We start from the raw sequence: 24,805 nt of genomic DNA, 5'->3' as shown, positions 1-24,805 counted from the left end.
CGACTGGAACGAGGACGCAAATCAAAGTTAACAAGACCCAGACTAAAGTCCTTGAATTATTTTGAAGGTTATTTAATAATTGTGTACAATCGTTTATCTTATCAAAAGGTTCTATGGAATTTCTATGAAAGGATCTATTCGTATGTTGCCTGTAATACATGTACTGAAGCATTAGTTACAGTATTTGTCTCTATACCATAATAGTCAGACTATTTAGTAGTTAAGTGCCCCCCTAAGTGTGGATTTATTGTGTTGTCAACACTAAAAGACTACCTTAATGATCCATTTAGAACTGAATGTGGCAGTAATATATAATAATAATAATAATAACGCTTACCTTTGATAATAAACACGTATATTATGCAGCAAGTTGTCATAGAATCTGTTAGCACTGATTATGACGGTGAAGGTCGTTGCGGTTTGTAGTACTTAGGAATTTATTTGTGTATATCCGAGTTGCGGTTTGTGCGGCTATTCGTATGGAAGCGTTATTCGATATATTAAATCTATAACTAGACAATAGGAAGACTACAATTTAATGTTCCTTTGTTTTATATTCAAATAGCTAATGCTGGCGACTTTGCCGCGTGAAATTAAAATAAAATAAAAAACATATTCTATGTATATAAAATATAGCCACTGCTAACGTAGTTCTTAGGGGAAGATTTTTAAAATCACCTCGAAGTGTTTGAGTTATGTCAATACGTAGAAAAATACAAATCTGTCGTCTTTATAATTTCTCTTTAAAATTTTACAATCAAAAATCAACTGTTACTTTTAGAGGTATTCTCGTATAAGTTTACGATATGTTTTCGAGTAAAATGCAACGTTGTTGTTGCAATGTTTCTAAAATACGTATCCGATATCAATAGGCAGAACCACGCGTGAAAACAAAACAGTTGATAAGCGGATACGATTGTTATGTCTCATATTGTTTTAAAAATAGTACCTCTAGACTCAATATAAATCCCCTCGCTTAGTCTATTGAATGATGTTTTCTATTATTTATGAACCTTCCATTCCCGCGCGTCCGTATATTTATAGCTGAGGCGTATTGTTCAGTTGCTCTAGTCTTCAAGTCTGTCTCCTGTGTATTGTTGAAGACTTCTGAATGCCGGGAATATTTTTTTATAACACATTTATGTTTTAATTTTTTAAATCTATTGTGTTAATAATAACTAGTTCTAAATTTTGTTTTGAATTAATTACAAATATCCATAATAATCTCTCATGGTAATACTAAACCTAGACAACAAATCTGACACTCAACTAATGGGCCATGAGACAAAGGTTAGACAGGAAATATTACATCTTTATCTAAAAAAAATAAAAAGTACTCGACGACTTACATTTGTCATTGAGATTCAACAATTTTATAACAAAAATTCCATCGTTTTTATTCATTTTTCTCCAACGAAATAATTATAATTCAAAACCTCCGGTTCTTTATGTTAAGACATAGACTAAACTGATTTCTATGTGATACCTGGATCTTAAGACCTTATTTTAAATTAAACAAAAATAATAGACCTTCAACCTATGATTTAATTATATGTACAAAAAGCATAATTTTACTAATAATATAAATGTGAAAGTTTGGATGGATCGATGGATGATGTTTGTTAGAGTTTGTAGCCTAAATGGCTGAACAGATCTCGATAAAATTTGGCATAGGTGTAGAGGATAGTCTCAAAGAACAAATAGGCTACTTTCTTTTGATTTCATTAATACCACGGGGACGAAGTCACGTGCGGAAACTAGTATTTAATAAATAAGAGGTTACAATGATGCAATTAATAAAACAGTGTTAAGCTTATGTAAAACAAATACGATATTGACATAACAAACCGAACAATACAGACATCGCGGAAACTTATAACCGTCACTGATAACAATGTTTTTCTACTATTTACATAAGTTTAGATGTTAACGAGGATATATTATGTTCATTATTTGAAGGTAACAATCACGTCTGGTGATAAATTACAAAGCAAGCTAGTTTCCAAGTTAATACAGCCACTAAAAGATAGATGTTGACGTCAATGATATTATTATTCACACAGGCCTGAAAATGCAATGAAAAACAAAACAAACGAACACGTGAAAGACAGCTGAATTTAAATGCATATAAAAAGGAAGACGCATTGGTACTGGTGAATAAATATGGAGAAAAACAACAGAAACAAAAGATAAACACCTTTTAAACTACAAGTAACTATAAGACCATTTCTTTATTAAACGGACCGTCATATAAAGTAAGAGGAAATGAATACAATTATTCGATATGCGTTCTTGAGACTTCGCGTCGGATGTTCAACACCCCCGTTTCCGCAGCATCCCCCGCCCTCAACCTAGAGATCAATAAATTCAATATCGTACATTCGAGAGGGAAGCGCTAGGACTTCTTATTGGTTCCCGACCTGAATTTGTCAATTCTAATTTAACTTCGCTCGCTTGAAGCGTCACTACACCGTTGAAAAACATTTGCATTTATATGCTTCAATTTCAATCATTCAAAACAATTTTTATATTTAAAATGTATTTTAAATAGAATTCAAGTTATATTATCTATACCCTATTAAAGATGTCGGATTTTGTGTAATAATGCCAATGGAATCACAGTTGTAGGAATTACAATGTATTATCAGTTAATAACAGTACGTAGTGCCTACTAATGCTTCGTATAATTACACTGCTTACACAATGATTTTAGTGGCCATGGACACTAACTAGAAATGAAGACATAACAACACACAGTACTGTTTTGATGTTAATGTTTTGTATTGAACATGATCAAGTAATGTAATAAAATAAAGTTCGTTAGCGACTTGGTTAATATTTTATTTATGGTTAATTATTTTTTATCTTGGTTAATTATTTTTTTGTGCATAATAACCCTTTATAGAATGGATAAAGTTAAGAATGTGTACATTAGAAGAAGATTGAAGTAGCGTCAGTGGTGGAGAAATTGAGAAAAGCAAAAAGTTAGCGTGGTATGGACATGTTATGCGACGAAACGATGGGGACATAAACCAGAAATTGTTAAGATTGAATGTGGATGGCTACAAAGGTAGAGGAAGACCGAAGAAAGTATGGACGGATTGTGTGAAAGAGGATATGCTTAAGAAAGGAGTGGATTTAGATATGACGGCTGATAGAGATGTATGGAAGAGCAGCACATACTGTGCCGACCCTCCGTAAGGGATAAGGGCAAGTGGATGATGATGATGAGTAACCCTATATAGAGTATATTGAAATGTCACGATATTAAAGAGTTTTACAAGTTTCATAGTTTCTAACAGTTTATATACGCTTACGTTCTCAATGTGGGATTTTGTTAAATGGGTTTTTGATTTCATCATGCTAAAGGGTTACTCGTCACTGTCATATCTTGAGTTAAGTTGAATTTAAACCTCCTAAATCTAGCTATTTTCTTGATATCATCGATAATAAAGATCTATGTCATGTTTCACGTGAACGATGAATGTCTAGACGATGATTTCTTAATCAATGTTATCCATGTAGATATCTGTGCCTTATTCGTATATCTATATTGTTAGTAATTTAGAATTAAGTAAGTATGCTAACTGTCAGCGCCTTTATTTGTATTGCTTGATCTTATAATACCTTTTACTGGTTTATTACAGTGATAGTAAACGGATAGAACCCACCACGGCGGTTACAATCGATCATTGATGTGTCGCATGATTTGTGTTTGATGATTTGTGATGAAATATAAGGAATTTTGATATTGTTGAATGCGTAGTATTTAGTTTTAACACATTTCATCTTTTATTATGAAAATCTCGTGCTATGACGTGTACATTGATTGAAAATAAGTGGACATACAATTACGAGTAATGGCGCATTTCATCTTGTTGCCTATGTTGCAGTACATCTGCACTCGTTCTTGAGGATGTAGATTGCGAACTAAAGTGGTTAATTCTCATCAGGTGATCTTGTGCGCGTCTTGTATCTTTAAAAATATACAATAATTTATAGTCGTTTATTTGTAGTCCAAATTTAGAGGTAGCCCTAGAAAGAGATGGATGGATTGCGTGAAAAGTGACATGATCAAGAAGGGAGTGATGACTGAGATGACGGATGATAGAGTGCTTTGGAGGACGAAAACCCATCGCGCCGACCCTACGGGAGTAGGATAAGGCAGGGGAGATGATGATGATGATGTAGTCCAAATTTATAAGAAGCATAATCATACGTCTTTGTTTATGATTCCATTGTGTTTCTATCTATAGACCTGTCCACAAAGCTGGGTTTGTTCCTAGTAATCTCAGGAACAGCTAGACCTGGTGCACGTTTTTTTAATCCTGTACTGACGTTGGCGAACGCTTTCCTACAAATAAAACCCATCCCTTCAGCGATCTGAAGTTATATAAATTATGCATTAATATTACAGTATTTCTTTAATATGTTATCAGTAAGTGAGCGTTATAATTATTGATCTGTGTCAATAACTTGTGTTTACCTTGAGTTTGCGAGTTCACTACGGGTCAAAGACCTCGTTAGTGCGTTGTCAAGCTTGCCTCTGAAATAAATATATTTACTATTCTTAGAAATGTTTTTCTATTCGTATTTTTGCACAGTGTTAGTAAAAAAATACACATGGATAGCGAAATTTTATTTTATTATTAGAAATAACGTTTAATATTGTTTTGTTATACCCATGCTAGACATTTTCGATAGTATTATCTCTGAATTTATAGGATTACGTCCATCATAATAGAATTACATCGATAATACACCTCGTATCTCCCGCGATCTAATATTGTTATCAAATTCGCTTTGCCGCCGTAAACAATGTTATCATAACATTCTATCAATTTTCTGTATCCCATCCTACCCATTGCGTTTTACTACGAATTTGCAACAAAAATTGTTATTAAAGAAATGGAATGAAAGGTACAATAATATTGTTACGGCAATGGAAACTCACCGTTAGATTAAGATTTATGGATCTCAAATTTTCAATCCACTATTTCCATCCTATCTGTTTGTCAATCAACGTTAATTAGTTAAATATATTTGTTTACATTCCAATATTTGATTGATTATAGTGCAGTCAACGCATGCGGCTTCAAGGTCTGGTACTTTTCCAAAACATCCATTTTGTTCTACGTCTCCAGCCAATGTTGAGCTCACTTACTGGAATATTCTACTTATTTTACAATTTGATTTGTTTGTTGCAAACAGTTGTATTCCGTTTGTTAATGTTCTTACAATTGGTTGCTAATTGATATCGGAAGAACATATTTAAAAACTCGTACGCATCGCGGAATCTTATACAAATAAATATTGACAATCGATCTTGACGACACAATTTGTAATACAAATACATAGTTTAGGAGTTGTGCACTTGGATCTAATTGTACGACAAACAAGTACTAAAGATAAGGCGTACGAGTTAAGCACGCGGCCCACACGTGTTTACGGACATTAATATTTAGGAATCTGATATCACGGCCACTTAAACGTACAGATTTTTATATCGACATTGAAACAAACTATGAAAATCTTCTAGAAGGTGTACTATGGTACATAAACTCGTATTTGATGGGTATTTGTTTCAATAAGGTAGCCTAGAAGCGAGCAATATTGATGACGCAGGATTCTCTCGAGCGTGGTGGCCACATTATCGTCTATTACATGAGCAAATTGATCTGGTACAGACAGGTTCGTAGCAATATACGTTTAAACATTCAATTACATACGTCACATATGTGAATTGATCAATATGCAAAATTATATTGCTATGTAATGCTATGCAATGTCGTGACGTTCCGATTACGTAACATTCCTGTTGACAATGATTATTGTTATTTATTACATTTCTTTAAATAAGTCAATAACCTTTGAACTTTTACAGACTTACGCAGTAGCGATATGATCCGTGTGGGGTCGTTGCGGTAACGTGTTTAAAAATACTGTTATCAAATAGGGACAGGGGGACCCGCGTGACACAATGTAATAACAAAATATTGAGAAGGTCTATGGTTGACGGCATGACCAAGCTATATTCTAAAGTATTCAAAAATATCCCCCAAAAACTATGCGAGCAATTTTCTATTAATTGCCACGTGTTGTCCGGGGATTTTTTAAAGAAAAAAGTGAATGTAGTTAAAATTAACTGCTTTTAAAATAGTAAACGATGTTTGTTTGAACTTTGACCTTTGCGTAGTATTAGTTCCCTCTTGTGCTAATATTACTTCCCCCTTGGCATTTGAGCCGGCCTGTTGTTGCGAAATATGTCAGGAACTTTATTTATGTCTCGATATAAATGACGTATTTTAAAACATTTAATATGCTCAAGATGGCTGCAAAACGGTAAAAATACAGTTTCTCGACTACATCATTGACGTGTACTTTTATGCTTTTTTTAATGGAAAAAGAATACGCCTATTTTATAGTAATTTTCTAAGACTTGTCAGAGTCATCTGCACACTTATTCTGGTCATCGTACGATAGTACTGTTATAGAAAATAAATAAATATTTTTAATTCCGAGTACATATGCGAAAGTGCATAACTTAACCAGAAGAATTTAACCAAGTAAATAAAATGTGTCCAGACGTTATTTCAAGAATTATTTTATTAAGTTACAAACATGACACAGTTGTAAATCTGCCAAGTATTTGTTACTACAATACCGGCAGTAATTCAAAACTGTGATATTGATTCGTGTAATCCTATCGACGTCTACTAGATTACAAGTTCAGCGTCCGAAACGACGGCGTAGCGTGGTCTTCCCGATTTGGATGCTAAACTGGCAACGTTCCAGGCTGCATTCTGTTAGGGTGTGTATACCGTGTCAAGCGAGAGAGATTCCCAAACTGTAAACAATGTAATCCTCATTTGTGATTCTTACGCGAGCATTGGCAGCCTGTTATGCAGATATGCTAAACGTAATACCTAACTATTTTTTTCACTTATTCGTTTTTCATCTTGTGATATTTAAAGATATCGACCATTTGTAGTAATTTGTTTCTCAATTACATTCCTGTTACTTCGAACAATGTAGTAGCAAGAGATGCATTCTTCTACCAAATCCGCTTTTTTATCTCAATATAAACACACCCTTAGACGGTGCATGGTAAACATCACGCCATGTGCTCGCTTCAATGATCATACGACAACATCGATACAATTGCAGATTTGGCTAACGATGTTTTTGATGTTTGTTTCGATTTGCATCTGTCCAACGGCGCAATGTTTTTTTAAAACAGAATGGAAAATGTTGTTTTGACATACTATTGGCATATCAAAATTATAGAAATGATTAAGTTTAAATATTTTGATGAATTGTTTGAGTGACTATGGTAAGCAACTGGAGCATAATTCCTTGCACGTCTATTAAAGACTTCTGGCGAATGTGGTGTAGGGTAAGACCAGTCGTCTTTTCATAAAATTACAGGCGTCTGTTAGACACATATAATGTGCAATCGAGTGGAAAGTTTTGATTTGGCTATTGTTTATGTGTAGGTCTCGTTACGCGACATTCGTAGCTATAAATTATGACCCAACTCACATACTTATGGATTCTGCGAATCACTATAATTTACGATACTATTTGCATTACACTTTCGTAAAGCAAAGTCTGCCAAAGCAAGTAAATATTTGTATGTGTTATTTAAGATTAAAGTAGTTGCTTTTATATCATGGCTGTCGGTTTATTTAAATATTGAAATTTTATGATGAATTTTGTCTGGTAAACTGAATTCGTTGAATTGTGATATGTTAAATAAACATTCTTTTCCATTAGCTACAAAATATTGTATTTACGGTAGTAGTAGTACAAGTTTGGGCTTCCCTGTTGATTAACAATGCAGCAAACATCTATCTTCCATAGCGCTTTTCTGAACAAAAAACCAATCAGATGTAGCTTGGTAATAATCACTATGCTGCGATAGTCTCTATTGCCAATAGATATTAATAAATGCAATTTTATAAGATGATTCACCATATGCTCGGTGATTAAGGAAAACTTGACGAGGAAGTATGTATTGTATTAGAGTCTAGAAGTTTGCCAATACGCACTGTAGTCATGTGGTGAAATTATTATCTCACTTTATGTAGCTTACATATCAAAGTAGTAACACCATAAAGTAGTTATTTAAATCAATATCTATTAAGTACTCATATCGTTGTTGTTAAATATCATAATATTAACAACAAAGATAATGTTAATATTGACAAAACAATTAACGAAGGTGGGAATGAGGACGCAGTGATAACGGTCGTACATTCCCCTAGTATTGAATAGGAAATGTTGAATGAAAACGGAAATATTCTAAGTACTTATCGTATTGCGTTCAGAATAAAGTCAACAAGATAAGGCGTGTACATATTACGCGGTATTGTCTGTCTTGATCGATTGTGTCGGTACGTCATGTATACCACATCCTTAATACGTGAAATAATCTACTTGACCTCATGTTCACTCTATTCTGAATTTTGCGAATACAATTATGGAATTTAGGCTGGTAATAGCATCTCGTTACAATGACATTCCGTAAGAGGCTTTTAGGCGACCAATAAATCACTAGGGCCATTAAATGCATATTGGTTAAGAAAACGAATCATATTTCCATGGTGTTGGTATTTGGCCTTACATTTAATAAAAGTTAACTAAATAAAATAGTTTACACATATCAGTACCACATTTATTCTCACAAGACTGAGCTAACAGGAATCTGAGTAGAAAGCATTCAAAGAATTATCGGCGAAAAAACAACAATTCTTTGAATCGGACAGTGATGCAATCTGATAGTTCGCTTTAGCGGTTGACGCTCCATTTTTTGCGTCGTACCAATTTTTATTATATTTATTCGTTCACGCTTCTCTTGTAATGTGAATGAACAGAGTCCATTATTAAAGTTTCTCATTCAGATATAGAACCACTAAAGAAACTGACACCGCAGACCGTTTTTTGCAACTCATCATAAAGACTCAATCAGTAAAAATAGACATTTTCAGAATTGATATCGGTCTACCTTAGTATTTATTTTTCTTCACCTGCTATGCAGCTTTTGGTGTGAAAGTACTGTTCCAAATAAAGGTAAAATACAAGTTCAAGTATAGTCTCGCATCGATTTGAGTGAAACCTGAAAAAAGGTCACTGAAAGTCTAGACTAGAGCTAGGCCACGGACGCCAAATTTTTCCAGTGTTACGTATGCTGTGTATACACTACTTTAGTGTGGGTGCATGTGATTGTGTGGGTTAATTGATAGCCGGTCCGCCGAGCTGCTGCTAGCTCTATTGGTCAATAGTTCTGAGTGCTACGTCAGAGATGCGCGCGCATCCTGAACCTCCCTATTGCTCCCACCTCGAATACATTTACCATAATACGTGTGAGACATTCCTAATTTGATTAAATACTCGTATAAAGAAAAGACGATTGTCAAAAGTCGATAGAACTTTGTTAAGTTTTCAAAAGCTTATAATGGCATATTACACGACGTTTTTATATTCCTGAGCCATGAATAATAATATAATAATAATAACATTTTGAAAGAAATCCCACTATAGATTGTGAAATTGCTTACATAAGGTCGATGTGTTGATGCAATGGTTGAATCTAAGACAACCTCTCGATTTAACGATTTCCCGACTTTACTTAACCTCTAGGAAACCAATAGCAGCAAAACAGTTGTAATACCTTTTCATGTCCGCAGAAATTTTGTCTATATGCTGAACCTACATTATCGTACTTGTGACCTTTAAATGTAGCGGCTATAAGTGCTTGTTTGTAGATATTCCGAGCTCAGCTCCGTATTCCAGCGGCGACGATGCATGCTTGTTCGGATAACGTTTGAGATAAACTTTATGCACATTATTTATAACGTATTTAGAGCTACAATCGACGTGGTAACGGTTATTAGACCTTTATAACATGACTACGTTTGGATAACCCATGTTTTAAACGTAAGAACCTGTATAAAAGGTACATACTGATCTTTAAGATAATGTTTATGTCGAAAATTAATATGGACTGTTGGTATAAATACTCCTTACATTTAAGAGTCTTATCTTGAAAGAGCCACCAGAGAACGTTTTGTTAAAGAAATTATTTATATATTTTGTCTGTCTTCTAAGAAGAGTGTTCGATATACCTTTTTTGCACGTATGCATTTTAATTAAAAATAGGGAGTTTTCTTTTCTTTGAATTTTTTTTATTCATCTTTGTATCCTTAGGGACAGTCATCAGATTGATCTACCGCCATTCGGCAAGTACGCGACGGGCATTTTCTTCTTGGACAAGCTGCACCACCAGGACATCGAGAAGAAGTTCAAAGAGTTGGCCGAGAGCCTCGGTCTGCAAGTGCTGTGTTGGAGGACGGTGCCCACCAACAACTCTACTATCGGTAAGTCAACGAGACTCGTAACTTCTATTCGTAGATTTTGAGAAATCGTGTAAAGTTCGTAACTTCTGAGTATATTGGATCTTTGAGAATTTATGTAGTACCTTACTGTTACACATCTTAATAAATCTTTAATGACAAGTAATGTCAAAATTTAGTTCATCTCATATCATTACGCTTATGTGACCGCGTACTTTAACTATATGATTGCGTTTTACAGCATTATGTAATGTTTTAAAAATGACAATACAGATAAAATGTCAGGAAAAGGGTATCGATGGGTGTGACTACGCAATTCACCTTGCTTTATGTAATCAAGGAAAACCACAACATTATCACATGCTTAATGTATATAGTTGAAACTCATATATTTTTAGATAAAGCCTATATCATAATGCCACATGGGTTATGGAACAATTATGTTTAACTTATTATTAAAATTCAATTCTCCAATCTACGTTTTAAATTTGTTATTTTTTTTTTCATTGAAATAGACCTATAACTTGTCCTAATTACTGTCGAAACTCTAATGTTTTCATGTCACTTATCCGTCTCGCTAAATGTCTCATTTTCTTTAATTAGTAAATCACTATGGGATACGTTTACACTGTTGCGATGTGTTTACGACTATTTTTCAGGTGGTACACACGTAGTAACGAATCGCTTGGGACGCCCTCATCCAAGCTTGACCATGGTTTGTTCTGTGACCATACGCGGTGGCACGTAAAGTAAGACAACTTTGCTTCTTGTTCCACAAACTCTGACACTACTATGTTACTAATGAAAAATATTATATTAAAAACAAATGTTGAATGGTCAATGGAAAATTTTGTATCAGTATTTGTGGATCGAGTACAAAGTGAGTTTAAGATACATGGTACCGCTCTGTAAGAATGACATTTGTAAATGAGTTTATTTGTTTTAGTTACCAACGAATTAGTTATTACTTTTAAAATATAACTCTGTTACAAATGTAATCACAAATTAAACAATTACTGCACTGCCATATTGTACATTTAATTACATTTGTAACTAATTAATGGGGTAAATACAAATGTATTCCCTTATAAATTTGAAGTATTCGGAAAGCAATAAAATGTTAGGGGAAACAGTGGTAGTGCGGTAATTCATATTGGGACCATTTTCAAAATTATTCGTTGCGAATTTAATTTTAAGTTACATTGATTAGATACATCTAGAGAACATGTAAATCATTATTTGTTTAAGGCCACTTGGATATTAAAACATTAAATTTTTTTGTCATAAATGTTTAATTAATCGAAAACATTTAATCACGTGTCAGTTCCATGCATTTATGACATTTTTAGTGCTATATATCGTTGTAAAATCTCAAGAAACATAGGATATGATAAAATACAGATATGTGAATTACGTTATTTGACTTTGTAAATTAAATGCAAGGTAACTAATACTCGCTTTTGACTGCTTTGCAGGTCAAGTAGCTCGTAATTCGGAGCCGTACATGCGACAAGTGTTTGTCACCGGCGATATCGAAGACGAGGAACATCTGGCCAGAAAGGTAAGACTGGATAGACGAATACCGGCTATGGATGTGAGTGTACTTAATGAATGGATAACAGAGATGGATATGAACACGCAATAATATAAATTGTGCTTTCAAATCCTCGTATGATTGTAACGGTATGGACAGAACTCTTAAAGCATTTTTTTCAGATGGACGCCCCGCGCGCCGGCGACGGGGAGCGGGCCTCCTCTCCGTTGCAAACGTAAATTTACACATCCTTATCCTTTATCCTTGCATTTACAATTAAGTGCTTTATTTTTAAATACTTTAAGGTTTTTATTCCTTTGTTTTTAGTCAGATTATCCTAATTCCTACGTGTTTTAGTCAAAGTTTTGTAAGAGTTATGTTAAATTGTAGTATGCGTGTTCGCAGATATTCGTGCTCCGCAAGCGCGCGTCGCACGAGCTGGTGGTGCCAGGCGCCAGGTTCTATATCTGCAGCCTGTCCTTGAGAACTGTCGTCTATAAAGGGCTGCTTACTTCCAACCAACTATGGGTAATTTATTAAAATTGCAAAATACACGATTCATTGTAGTAAAAAATTCTGTTTTTAAAATGTGATTTTGTACACAGGAATATTTCAAAGACTTAAGCAACCCGGCGTTTACGACGTATTTAGCGTTGGTGCACACGCGCTTCTCTACCAACACTTTCCCCAGTTGGGAAAGGGCGCATCCTTTGAGGTGAATTTTTGAATAGTCTAAATCTGTAGTAATATTATAAAGAGGAAAGATTTTTATTTTTGTATGTATAACTATATTTGAAATAACTCAAAAATTACTAGGCCGATTTCAAAAATTCTTTTTAATTGCAAACATACGAAGTTGCGAGCAAAAGCTATCTATACTTAATATCATAAAGACGAAAGATTTGTATTTTATATATAGTGAAATAATTTAAAAATTACTGTGCCGATTTCAAAATTACTTCACTATTAAAAAGCTATGTTCTCACTGAGTAACATAGGCTGTATTTTTTACTACTTTATAATTTCACGTGGATGAAGTCGCGAGGTAACAGCTAGTAATTTGTTAAGTTTGTACTAAGCTGTATTCAATTATGTTAATGTTGCAGAGTGTTGGCGCACAATGGCGAGATAAACACGCTCCGAGGGAATGTCAATTTAATGAAGGCTCGCGAAGGTGTCATGAAGAGCGACTTGTTCGGAGATGGTAAGTTTTTTAAATATGTCTTCGTTTATATTTTCCACTGAGTTTTTCGCACGTTTTAAATAAAATAACTTTGTACATTAAGATTTGCAACATTATGATTTATGCGCATTTTTAAATTGTAATGTAAATGGTTTGTAAAAAAAATGAAAACAGTTTATTTGGTAGTATATTCATGTTGAATAACATTTAAATTCACAAATTAACATTTCGTTTTACTATCATTTAGTGCTGCAAAAAGTCTAATAAGTAAATAAGTGCAACTAATCTTTAGTATAACATTTACGTATTAGGGGACACGCTTAGTAGAATTTCACAGATATTGAAAGTTTTTGTAGAATCTTGCAAATTCGTGGCCTAAATAATTATAAATAGAAATAAGACGTGTTAGTATTTTAAAAGTAGTAAGCAAATTTGTGATATTAGAGTAGTTTAAATGTGATATTACTTTGTAAGTAATATTGTAAATTTATTAAGAGAAAAAAAAACTATTTTAAAGAAATATATCTGTAGCTTAAATGCCTGACTATACATGTTAGGGGTACGAGAAGGTGGCATAGCGTCGCCCATAAAAAAATCCATTTAGAAAGCCTAATAGTAGCGCTTTGTCATCATCTCCCCTACCTTATACTCCCATAGGGTCATAGCACCGAGTTTTCGTTCTCAAAATAACTCTCATCCGTCATCTGTCATCATTTCCTTGATGATGTCACTTGACACAATCCATCCATCTGTTTGTAATAAGGGGGCATACATAAATAACGTGAGGTTTTTTTTTAATTACTTGCATCTCCCTCCCCTCCACCCTGGTGAGATGTCGTGAGATTTTATTCAACCCTCCCCCATTCGCCAATCTCACGTGAGATTTTTCAAAATGTATAATCTGGATTGAATGAACCAAAATAGTATAATATTTTTTGTTTCAATCAGAAAAAAAATTGCGTAATATTTGCCGAGACCCTCCTCTCTCCAACGTAAGATTAGATGAGATTTGACTCGACCCCCTCCCCCCTTAAACACCCCTTATGGACGCCCCCTAACAGCGATTGTGTGTTGCAGAGTTGAAGAAGCTGTACCCGGTGGTGGAGCCGAACCTGTCGGACTCGGGGTCGGCGGACTGCGTGCTGGAGTTCCTGTGGCAGTGCGGGCGGCGCGCGCTGCCCGAGGCGGTGATGACGATGGTGCCGGAGGCGTGGCACGCCGACCGCACCATGGCGCCCGCCAAGCGCGACTACTACCGCTGGGCCGCCGCCGCCATGGAGCCCTGGGACGGGCCCGCGCTCATCGCCTTCACTGATGGACGATACATTGGTCAGTAAACTAAAAACACGCGTTTAACTATCACTTTCAGGACAGTTAATTAAGTTACAATTACACAAATAGTTGAATTTGATGTTTCTTAACAATTCATTATATAAGTACAGTCGGGCAATCTGGCGGTGTTTATTTTAAGCTATTGACGTTATGAACCTTTAATTTTAAATAAAAAAATACCGGTCAATCATACACTGCTAATTGTAATTTATTGACACACTAGTACATTATTGGTTATTTGAAAGAACTAACGGTGTTTGTCTTGTTATAATTAAAAAGGCAATTTAAGTTTAAGAGACATACCGAGGATTTTCGCTATTGTACTTTTTGTTATGCTTTAGAGTTTGAATATTTGAGATTTTTAGCAGAATCATTCAGAAAATGTGCATATATTGGAGAATTTTAAACACAAAGAGCGCTTTATATGGTTTTTGTTCTGTTCTTAGGTGCGATTCTGGACAGGAACGGTCTGCGGCCTTCACGTTTCTATGTGACCAGTGAGAACATACTGGTGATGGCCTCCGAGGTGGGGGTTTACGATGTAGAACCCGAGAAAGTTATCCACAAGGTAACAATTACGTTAATCAAAAAGCGAATATTCAAAAGCAGATTCATATTCTCCTCCGAATGCATTCAGACATCGATTTCTTGAAAAGAAATACTAGTTAAGAGGATGCCGTGTTTCAGAGCCGACTGAAGCCAGGCCGCATGTTGCTGGTGGACACGGTGGAGAAGAAGATCATCCAGGATGTGGAGCTGAAGATGGAGATCGCCAACAGCCGCCCGCACTCGCAGTGGCTTAAGGAACAGGTAAATACATGGTTTTAAAAAGCAACAATCCTTCATATATTAATGATATTTTTCGACTTCGTTCATTGGTAAAAGTGTATACATTATGTTTGTAAAAATGTCGATATGTAGAATTTTACGTGGTAAGTAGGAGAGTGATTTGTGTTTGTTATAACTGTGAATCTGTACATTACCTTCCACATGTATTATTAAATTTGTATTCAATATATTTTATTCTATGTTCACGCTGCATTTGACAAAAAACTGATCTGTACGAAAACTGATGTTCTAGATGGTGAGTTAAGAAAAACAAAGATTTGTATAAGAACGTTGAATTGTTTCCGCAGCGCTTTTGTTATTTTTATGCTAATAGTTTATTTTTATCTCAAATGGAAAAAATATTCTTTATTAAATTTTTTGCTCGAAAAGATTTGTTAAAAGTTTAAAATAATTAAGGTTAAATCGTAAAGAGTTAAAGTGACACAATTATTTTTGTTTGTCTCACATTCGCACGCCTTGAAAAATTTAAGATTAAAATTCAAGGTTATATTTTTTATTTACAATTTTACAATATGTAAGGCTTTTGCATCGCAGTTTCTTCGCTTTTTCAAAAAGAATACTAGACGCAATCTTCTAACCGTAACACTATTATATGAGAATGTTTGTACACAAGTGTTGTCAATGGAAACGCACTAATAAGTGATGTTTGTGTTAGATAACAATGGAGGACATCCACGCGTCTGTGAAGCTGGAGAAGTGCGGGCGCGCGCTGAACGGCAACGCTATCACGGGGCTATCAGACCGCCGCCTTGCTCTCTACGGGTACACGCTGGAGGCCATCAACATGCTGCTCGTGCCCATGATACAGAACAAGTTTGTATATAAAATTGCACAAACTACATGAAAAATTAATGTAACATTTATTTTTTACAAGAAAAAACTAATTAAATGTATCGTTTGTAGGAAGGAGGCGTTGGGCAGCATGGGTAATGACGCGCCCCTTGCCTGCTTGTCGCAATTCCAGCCGCTGCCATACGAGTATTTCAAGCAACTGTTCGCGCAGGTCACCAACCCGCCCATAGATCCTTTTAGGTGATTCTCTTCGACATTCACCTTGTTATACAGTTTTTCTCCGACTGTTTTTTTATGTTTCATTGAAACCTAAAAAAAATCCCATAGTCGATTTGTCTTCTCAATGTGTTTTAGGATTTTATAAGTACATTTTTATTAATTTGCTAATAACTCTTGTGACCATTCTAAAAAACAGCTTGTGCTAGAATTAATACACGACAATACTCGAAAAACCGAATTTTAAACCACGACTTTTTACCGTTTTAAAACTCTTACTAATTATTTTGTCCGATCAGGGAGAAGATAGTGATGTCTTTGCTGTGTCCGATCGGTCCGGTGGGCAACATCCTGGAGCCGAGCGCGGAGTTCGTGCACCGGCTGTCGCTGCCGCAGCCCATCCTGTCGCTGCCGGACCTGGCGGCGCTGAAGCAGACGTCGCACCGGGGCTGGCAGACGCACGTGATCGACTGCACGTACGACTGCGCGGAGGGCCCGCTGGGGCTGGAGGCGGCGCTGGGGCGCGTGTGCGCGGCGGCGCGCGGCGCGGCGGAGCGCGGCTGCCAGCTCATCGTGCTCAGCGACCGCAACGCCGGGCCCGAGCGCGTGCCCGTCAGCTCTCTGCTCGCACTCGGTACGTACGCCTTTTCACACTCATATACGGTACAATTAGGGTAGATTTAGTTAAAATGATTGCCTTCTGGAGTAACTCTCTACGGAGTAAGTCTAGTTGGTCTCGATTTATATTACCTCAAGGCGATTTAAATAAAAATCCGGAATCTTTAAATGCGATAGTAAGTCTCTTTGTGGAGGTTTATTGACCGACTTCCCAAAAGAAGGAGGTACTCAATTCGTCTGTATGTTTTTTTTTGTTGTTAAGTCAAGTAAATTACAAAAAATAATAATCAAAATGTTTTTCAGTTACATTAATATTTAACTTCTTGATTATAGGTGCTGTTCATCATCACCTGATCGACACTCGGCTGCGCATGAAGGTGGGCATCCTGGTGGAGACGGCGGAGGCGCGCGAAGTTCACCACATGTGCGTGCTACTCGGTACGTACAAATCACCGTGCATTCCTACTGTTTAAATCTCTTAGACTTATATTCTTTATTCTTCTAAGGGCCTGTCCCACCAATGGCTGATAAAAGCTCAGATAGCTTAAAAATGATGTCACTGTCAGATAAAGTAACAAAATCCGATATTTCCATATCACATTTTACACATTGGATTGTTATCTGACAATATACAAGAATTTGGTAGAACTGACTCTAATCTAAACTTTATTTTTCTCTCTATTTTAAACCTAACTTTCGCCTGTCTTGTGTCAAGGTTACGGCGCGGACGCGATCTGTCCGTACTTGGCGTTCGAGCTGGCGTTCGCTTTGCGCGACGACAATGTCATCGACAGTTCGCTGTCTGACGATGACATCTACAAGGCGTATCAGAATGCCATCGAAACAGGCATCGCTAAGGTAAACACTGACAAATTTATCTAATATATCTAACTAATGTTATAAATGCGAAAGTTTAGATGGTTGTTTGTTAGAGTTTGTAGCCTAAACTGCTGAACGGATCTCAATGAAATTTGGCATAGAAGCAGAATAGTCTGGAAGAATACATAGGCTACTTACTTTTTTTTAATTCTACGCGAACGGATCGCGAGCGAAAGCTAGTTAAATCATATTGTTATCCCTTATATTTTGATTGACAAATTAGAGAAAATCTTAAGTAGTACAATTACACCCTAATCGAAACTCATCGTAAAAAAACTCTAACATACATGTAAAATGATTTTTATTGCACTCTCAGAATCAATTAAAGATGACCTAGTCTATACTCTTGTGTTATTCAACAAACGCAATCTAATTAAGTAAAGATTGAATTGGACCCGATTTTGCTATAAGTAATATATCTGTACCTATATTATAATGATTCTTAATTTGTTTGTGTATTCCAGGTGATGGCGAAGATGGGCATCAGCATGCTGCAGTCGTACAAGGGTGCGCAGATATTTGAGGCAGTCGGCCTCAGCGAGGATGTCGTCGATAAATGCTTCAAGGGAACACAATCTAGAATCGGTATTTATTTCAATATAATCCATGCCTAAAATACTGTAATCTATACTAATATAAAGAGCAAAGATTTGTATTTTTATATGTATTGAAGTAACGCAAAAACTACTGGGCTGATTTAAATTTTTTCACGATTAAAAAGCTATGTTATCAGTGAGTAACATAGGCTATACTTTTTATTACTTTTTAATTTCACGCGAACGAAATCGAGTGCAACAGCTAGTCATCTATAAATTTAAGCATAAAAGTTAGCAATTTATCAACTTTGCATGCAATAATACGTATAAACAACCTTTTTTGTTAATAAATGACCGAATTTTTATTTCAGGTGGTGTAACATTTGAAATCCTCTCGAACGAGATATTCGATAGACACGCCATGACGTATGGAAGTTCCTCCGATACTTTAGTATTAAGGTAACATATTACATAAAAAAAACATATGTCTCCTGTTTCCTATGACGTAATAAAATAATATTTCTTACTATAGGAATCCGGGACATTATCATTGGCGTGCGGGAGGAGAGAAGCACATCAATGACCCAGTTTCCATTGCCAACCTGCAGGAAGCTGCCCTCAGTAACAGCACCTCTGCTTACGATAGATACAGGTAAAACATTATCTTATACTCGTATAGTCTATTAATTTTATGATTTAACCACAGAATTAATATTTTTTTTCAACTCTCAGCACACAATTACTCGACTTCTTGATATGCAGCGTCTTCCCGTCCTTATTCCCGTATTTTTCGTCCTCTATATTAATATGCAACTTGCAATCCTTTCGTAATAATATAAATCACGTACTGCTATAAAAATTACCACACAAACGTAATGTAACTAACCAAGTTATTGATTCATGTTGTATTTTAAGTAGATACCAGTGGGTTAAGATAAATTTATAATCTGAACTAAAATGTAAAATCCTGTTATATATTAAGTATTTTTTTTATAATACAAGGTGGCAAACAAGCAAGCGGCCACCTGAATCCACCGAAATGGAAAGCGACCGCTGCCCATAAACATCCGCAATAGCAGATGCGTTGCCTACCCTTCATTGACGGAGGAGGAGACGCACATAAAGAGAACATTTCCCCTTCCTATGCGTCTCCTCCACCGTCAAATCCACTTTTCCTTCCCATCCTTTTCTCTTAAGAAAAAGGATTGAAAGGGAAAGGGACTAAAATTAGGCCTCCGGCGCCACACTCATCAGACGAAACGCGGAATTGCTTCCATTTCACGCCTGTCTTCTGTGTGGTCGTGGTATTACTGGGGGCGTGCCGGCCCTGCAGTGCTAAGATGTTAAAGCAGGCACTACCACTGGTCTATATAAATGTATAAGGCCATATATATTGTTGTTTAGAGTATAATGTGGTGTGTGTTACAGGGAGAGTGCGCTGGAGTCGATCCGGGCGTGCACGCTGCGCGGCCAGCTGGAGCTGGTGAAGCTGGACGAGCCCATACCTCTGCACGAGGTGGAACCTGCCGCGGAGATCGTCAAGCGATTCGCCACAGGTACACCACTAATTATCAATTAACGTTATATCCAAACAATTATTATGTACAATCGGAGAAACTAGCGGTTTTCCACCTTAAAAGCTATATTTAAAACATTTTGAAACAAGACTTTGATGACGATGTGCGATATCTTCTAACCTGAAGTTTTTTTATTGTTTATTATTTTTAATTTCCTAATTATTTATGTTGCCAGGCGCGATGTCGTTTGGCTCTATATCTCTGGAGGCGCACACCAGCCTGGCCATCGCCATGAACCGAATCGGCGGCAAATCCAACACCGGAGAGGGTGGAGAGAATGCCGACAGATATCTCAATCAAGTAATATACTTTATTTATTTACAAACAAAGAAATGACATTACATATGTTTTTGTGTTTTCGCATATTTAAATGTTCAGCTCACATCGGACCGTTGAGCTATAGCTCAACAACTAAATTAGCAGTTCACGGCACACCACAATGTAAAAGAGCCAACGAGCAAGCTGCCTGTCAGTCGCAACTCACAGCTCGAAATGCAAATAGCCTCACATATGTAAACAAAGGGCTTATCACTGATTTGCATCTTCAATTTTAGTTGATTTACCTATGACTTATGTAAAAATGTTGTGTGCAGGACCCGGAGTTCAACAAGCGGTCGGCCATCAAGCAGGTGGCGTCGGGCCGCTTCGGGGTGACGGCCTCCTACCTCGCGCACGCTGACGACCTGCAGATCAAGATGGCGCAGGGCGCGAAGCCCGGCGAGGGCGGCGAGCTGCCAGGTTAACACCTTTATAACATTAAGTGACTAGTATTGCAATGAACAAGAACTTTCTAGAAAAATGTATACTATAATAGAAATGGTTCAAAGATGCGCCAACTGTTCATCGAAACAACCTAATACAGACGCATAACCTAAAAACGCATAGGACAACACACATACACTTACTTAGTATTATAAAAATTAAAATTTGAATTTTTGTTAGAGTTTTTAGCCTAATCTGCAGAACAGATCTCGATAATAACTGGATAGAAGTAGAGGATTATTTGGAAGAACATAGACATACTTACTTTTTTTAATTCCATGCTGACGGATTTGCGAGCAAAAGCTAGTTTTCAATAGTCGGCATTGATTGTTTTTTTTTAATATAAATATTTATTCGTAATGTCTATTAATTAATAATGGAGTCCTTAATGCCAATGAATAATACACTAAGGGATTGTTAAATTTAGCAATAACATATATTTAAGTGTTGCTGATAGTTATTTATGTATTCCGTCAGGCTACAAGGTGACGGAGGACATAGCGCGCACGCGGTGCTCTGTGGCGGGCGTGGGGCTGATCTCCCCGCCGCCGCACCACGACATCTACTCCATTGAGGACCTCGCCGAGCTCATCTACGACCTCAAATGCGCCAACCCCAAGGCACGCGTTTCCGTCAAACTGGTCTCTGAAGTCGGCGTTGGAGTCGTCGCTTCCGGTGTTGCCAAGGTATAAAAAAATCTTCTCCAAGGCTGGTAAAGCATAAGTAAGACTGTATGATAGCGGAAGTCCATGGACGTTTATGTGATCTCGCATGTCCTTTTCTCTTAGACAAAGATATCGTTTTTAATAGCTTGCTGTAGTTTGCGCGCATATTTAGTAGCGACCATTGGAAGTTCACTAAATATCTGCGATTTAAAATGTATACAGAGTTATTTATCTGAAATCGACAAATAAATTTTGCTGACCTAGCTTTCGACCGCGACTACTTCGATGTGGAATTAAAAATAAAGAAAATTTAGTAACCTACGTGTTCTTTCATACTATCCCCTACATTTATACCAAATTTCATCGAAATAAAGCCGTTTAGGCTACAAACTCTAAGATCCATCTATCTAAACTATCACATTTGTAATATTAGTAAATTTATGTTGTGTTTGTGCAGGGTAAAGCGGAGCACATCGTGATATCTGGCCACGACGGCGGCACGGGCGCGAGCTCGTGGACGGGCATCAAGAGCGCCGGCCTGCCCTGGGAGCTCGGCGTCGCGGAGACGCACCAGGTGCTCGTGCTCAACGACCTGCGCTCCAGGTGAACATAACCCTCACCTAGCAAACAGAACCAAAATACTAAACGAGCTTACCCTAGTGGCAACAAAAATTTTACTTTGCTTGCTTTAAAGTACTATAGTGGATATACTAGCTTTAGCCAGCGACTACACTTGCTGGGAATTAAAAATCTTCCTAATTAAGCTATGTGTTCTTACCAGATTGTATTTTGTTACAAATTTTAACAAGATCCGATGAACCGTTCTGCAGTTACGAAGTAAAACATTCCGTATAAACTTATACATGTATACTCGTATATTAGTAACATATTCTGTGTAATTAGGGTGGTGGTGCAGGCGGACGGTCAGATTCGTACTGGATTCGACGTGATGGTGGCCGCGCTGCTCGGCGCTGATGAATTCGGCTTCAGTACTGCGCCCCTCATAGTACTCGGTACATACAACATTAACGAGTTTCTTCTACTGTATAAAAACACTAGCTGCTCCCATAACTGTATTTTATTGTTCACATTTCTAAAACTTTCAATATCAAATGTCAAAAATCAAATGCTTCAATGACAAATCTAGCCTGCTTTTAACAGTATTATAGTTTTTGTCCCTTTCCCGCATGAGTTTTTTCCAATTTATTTACCCCCTAACTCTAACAGCGTGGAAACGTATAGCCTAAAATGTGTCGTAAGTGTAGGGCTCTTTACTAAAAAAATTATTATTTAAAAATATACTATGATTGCTGACATCCTACATAACTAGTGTGTGTATACACTAAGAGTAGTAGAGTGTTTACACTTATAAACGAAGTAATGTGTTTACACTTTATTATATTAGTATAGGTTGATTTTAATCGTATTTCTCTTGCAGGTTGTACGATGATGCGCAAATGTCATCTCAACACGTGTCCAGTGGGCATCGCGACACAGGACCCGGTGCTGCGCAAGAAGTTCGCCGGCAAACCTGAGCATGTCGTCAACTACTTATTCATGCTTGCTGAAGAGGTAACCTACCACACTTAGTGTCGGTTAATGGTCACTAAGGGAGAATCTTAATAAATATCGCTTTATAGTATCTATCCCTGTGCGGTTTCATTCGCATAATGTTATAAAAACTTGACTTTATTATTAAAATTTTAAATGTCAAAAATTAAATCCTGCAATGACAACAAAAGCCTTTGCCATTGGTGACAATAACTGTTACTGTGGCAATCTTGCTTCTTTACAGCTGCTAGCTTGGATTTTTTTTGGTTTCGTCACTTTCTCTCATAACTAACTTGTTTTAATTTTAGTATACTAGCTTTGCCTGCGACTTCGTCCGCGCGGAATTACGTAGCTTATGTGTTCTTCGAAACTATCCTTTACACCAATACCGAATTTCATAGAAAGCCGTTCCAGCCGTATAGGGTACAAACTCTAAAAAATATTCATTCATCTAAATAAACTTTTGCATTTATGTTAGTCTGATTAGAATATTGTCTTATAGTAACAATGTATTGTCAGGTGCGGACGCACATGGCGGCGGTGGGTGTGCGCCGCTTCCAGGAGCTGGTGGGGCGCACCGACCTGCTGAAGGTGCGCGAACACAACGAGAACCCCAAGGCGCGGCTGCTGAACCTCTCCCTCATCCTGAAGAACGCGCTGCACATGCGCCCCGGAGTCAACATACACGGCGGCTCCAAGGCACAGGTACAATCAGGGAATCTGTCGGTATACCACTTTAAAGGCTATAGTCCTTTGGACGTTTTGTACGCGTTAAAACATCACAGAACCAATTTGATGTAGTTTTTAAATGAGTCTGTACGAAAAAAGTCAAGTACAGGGGAAATTGTTTTTTATTATGCCGTCGTTTGTGTAACTCACTACTACCTTATAGGCTATGTGGAACATCGCGGATTTTTGCGACTGTACATCTCATCTCTATCGTTAAATCAATGACCATTAGAATGAAAAAAAAATCTAGTTAAAATTGCTTAATGTATACTTTATTTAAGTTAGGTTTTGTTTGTTCGTTGCAGGACTTCCAGTTGGAGAAGCGTTTGGACAATACTCTGATAGAGCAGTGCAGTGGCGTGCTGTCGGGCGCAGACACACACGTCGCCATCAACATGAAGATAACCAACGAGGACCGCGCATTCACCTCCACGTTATCCTACCACATTGCTATGTAATACATAATTATTTTTATACAAGTTTACTTATATTTACAGACTGTGCAAATGTATATAGATGAGGGAAAGCAATTTTGATATGAAAAACAATGTCACTGCATACAAGCATTTAAAAAAAATCGAAAATGTTCCTTTATATTTACACAAGCTTTCACCCGCGACTTTGTCCGCGTGGAATTAAAAAAACAAAAGTGAGTAGCGTATGACTGACTGACTGACAGACTGTCTTCTACATCTATACCAAAATTGAAATCCGTTCAGCCGAGGCTACAAACTTCCATCCATTCATCCAAACTTTCTCTAAATGCGAGTATGAATTGAATCAAATCAATTTTAATCTATGTTTTTTAATGACTTTAATTTAATTCTTATGTTATATCAGGAAATATGGTGATGAAGGTCTACCCGAACGCACCAGTATAGATATATCGCTGACGGGCTCCGCGGGGCAGAGCTTCTGTGCTTTCCTCTCCAGGGGCGTCAATGTCACGTTAGAGGGCGACGCCAACGACTATGTCGGTTAGTAGACAAAATTATTTAAAAAAAAACATAATAGTAATTTCTCATGGTAATACCCTTTACTCTGTCCCCCTCAATACCGTGTGCGCGGAATTTAAAAAAAAACTAACTATTAGTAGTATATATGTTCTTCCAGACTATATTCTGCGTTTATACTAAATTTCAACGAGATCCGTAGCTTCTTTCTTAAGAATGACAAACATCCATCCAAATTTTCAAGCATATAAATTATTGGTATGATATTATAAGG

At 36.8% G+C, this 24,805-nt stretch overlaps 1 protein-coding gene across 1 annotated transcript in view; it reads left to right on the top strand.

Annotated features, from left to right (window-relative positions):
• The window catches only part of LOC106100510 (glutamate synthase [NADH], amyloplastic), a gene marked incomplete at its 3' end in the record, with an annotated part of 35,593 nt that overhangs the window by 3,301 nt on the left and 7,487 nt on the right, over nucleotides 1–24,805 (top strand). Inside the window, 26 exon segments of the mRNA XM_013279381.1 lie at nucleotides 10,210–10,379; nucleotides 11,831–11,916; nucleotides 12,295–12,417; nucleotides 12,495–12,604; nucleotides 12,996–13,093; nucleotides 14,150–14,401; nucleotides 14,851–14,972; nucleotides 15,092–15,214; nucleotides 15,909–16,066; nucleotides 16,157–16,285; nucleotides 16,561–16,895; nucleotides 17,213–17,317; nucleotides 17,595–17,737; nucleotides 18,223–18,343; nucleotides 18,666–18,753; nucleotides 18,827–18,946; nucleotides 19,723–19,850; nucleotides 20,047–20,171; nucleotides 20,465–20,609; nucleotides 21,111–21,319; nucleotides 21,756–21,901; nucleotides 22,202–22,311; nucleotides 22,737–22,870; nucleotides 23,369–23,554; nucleotides 23,884–24,032; nucleotides 24,419–24,555. Coding sequence (XP_013134835.1) covers nucleotides 10,210–10,379; nucleotides 11,831–11,916; nucleotides 12,295–12,417; nucleotides 12,495–12,604; nucleotides 12,996–13,093; nucleotides 14,150–14,401; nucleotides 14,851–14,972; nucleotides 15,092–15,214; nucleotides 15,909–16,066; nucleotides 16,157–16,285; nucleotides 16,561–16,895; nucleotides 17,213–17,317; nucleotides 17,595–17,737; nucleotides 18,223–18,343; nucleotides 18,666–18,753; nucleotides 18,827–18,946; nucleotides 19,723–19,850; nucleotides 20,047–20,171; nucleotides 20,465–20,609; nucleotides 21,111–21,319; nucleotides 21,756–21,901; nucleotides 22,202–22,311; nucleotides 22,737–22,870; nucleotides 23,369–23,554; nucleotides 23,884–24,032; nucleotides 24,419–24,555 — 3,752 coding nt within the window.

The sequence above is a fragment of the Papilio polytes genome, unplaced genomic scaffold, assembly GCF_000836215.1.
Source record: "Papilio polytes unplaced genomic scaffold, Ppol_1.0 DF824303.1, whole genome shotgun sequence".
NCBI classification, from domain to species: domain Eukaryota; kingdom Metazoa; phylum Arthropoda; class Insecta; order Lepidoptera; family Papilionidae; genus Papilio; species Papilio polytes.
The sequence above is the reverse complement of the archived record's forward strand: the minus strand, read 5'-3'. Positions and strand labels throughout refer to the sequence as shown.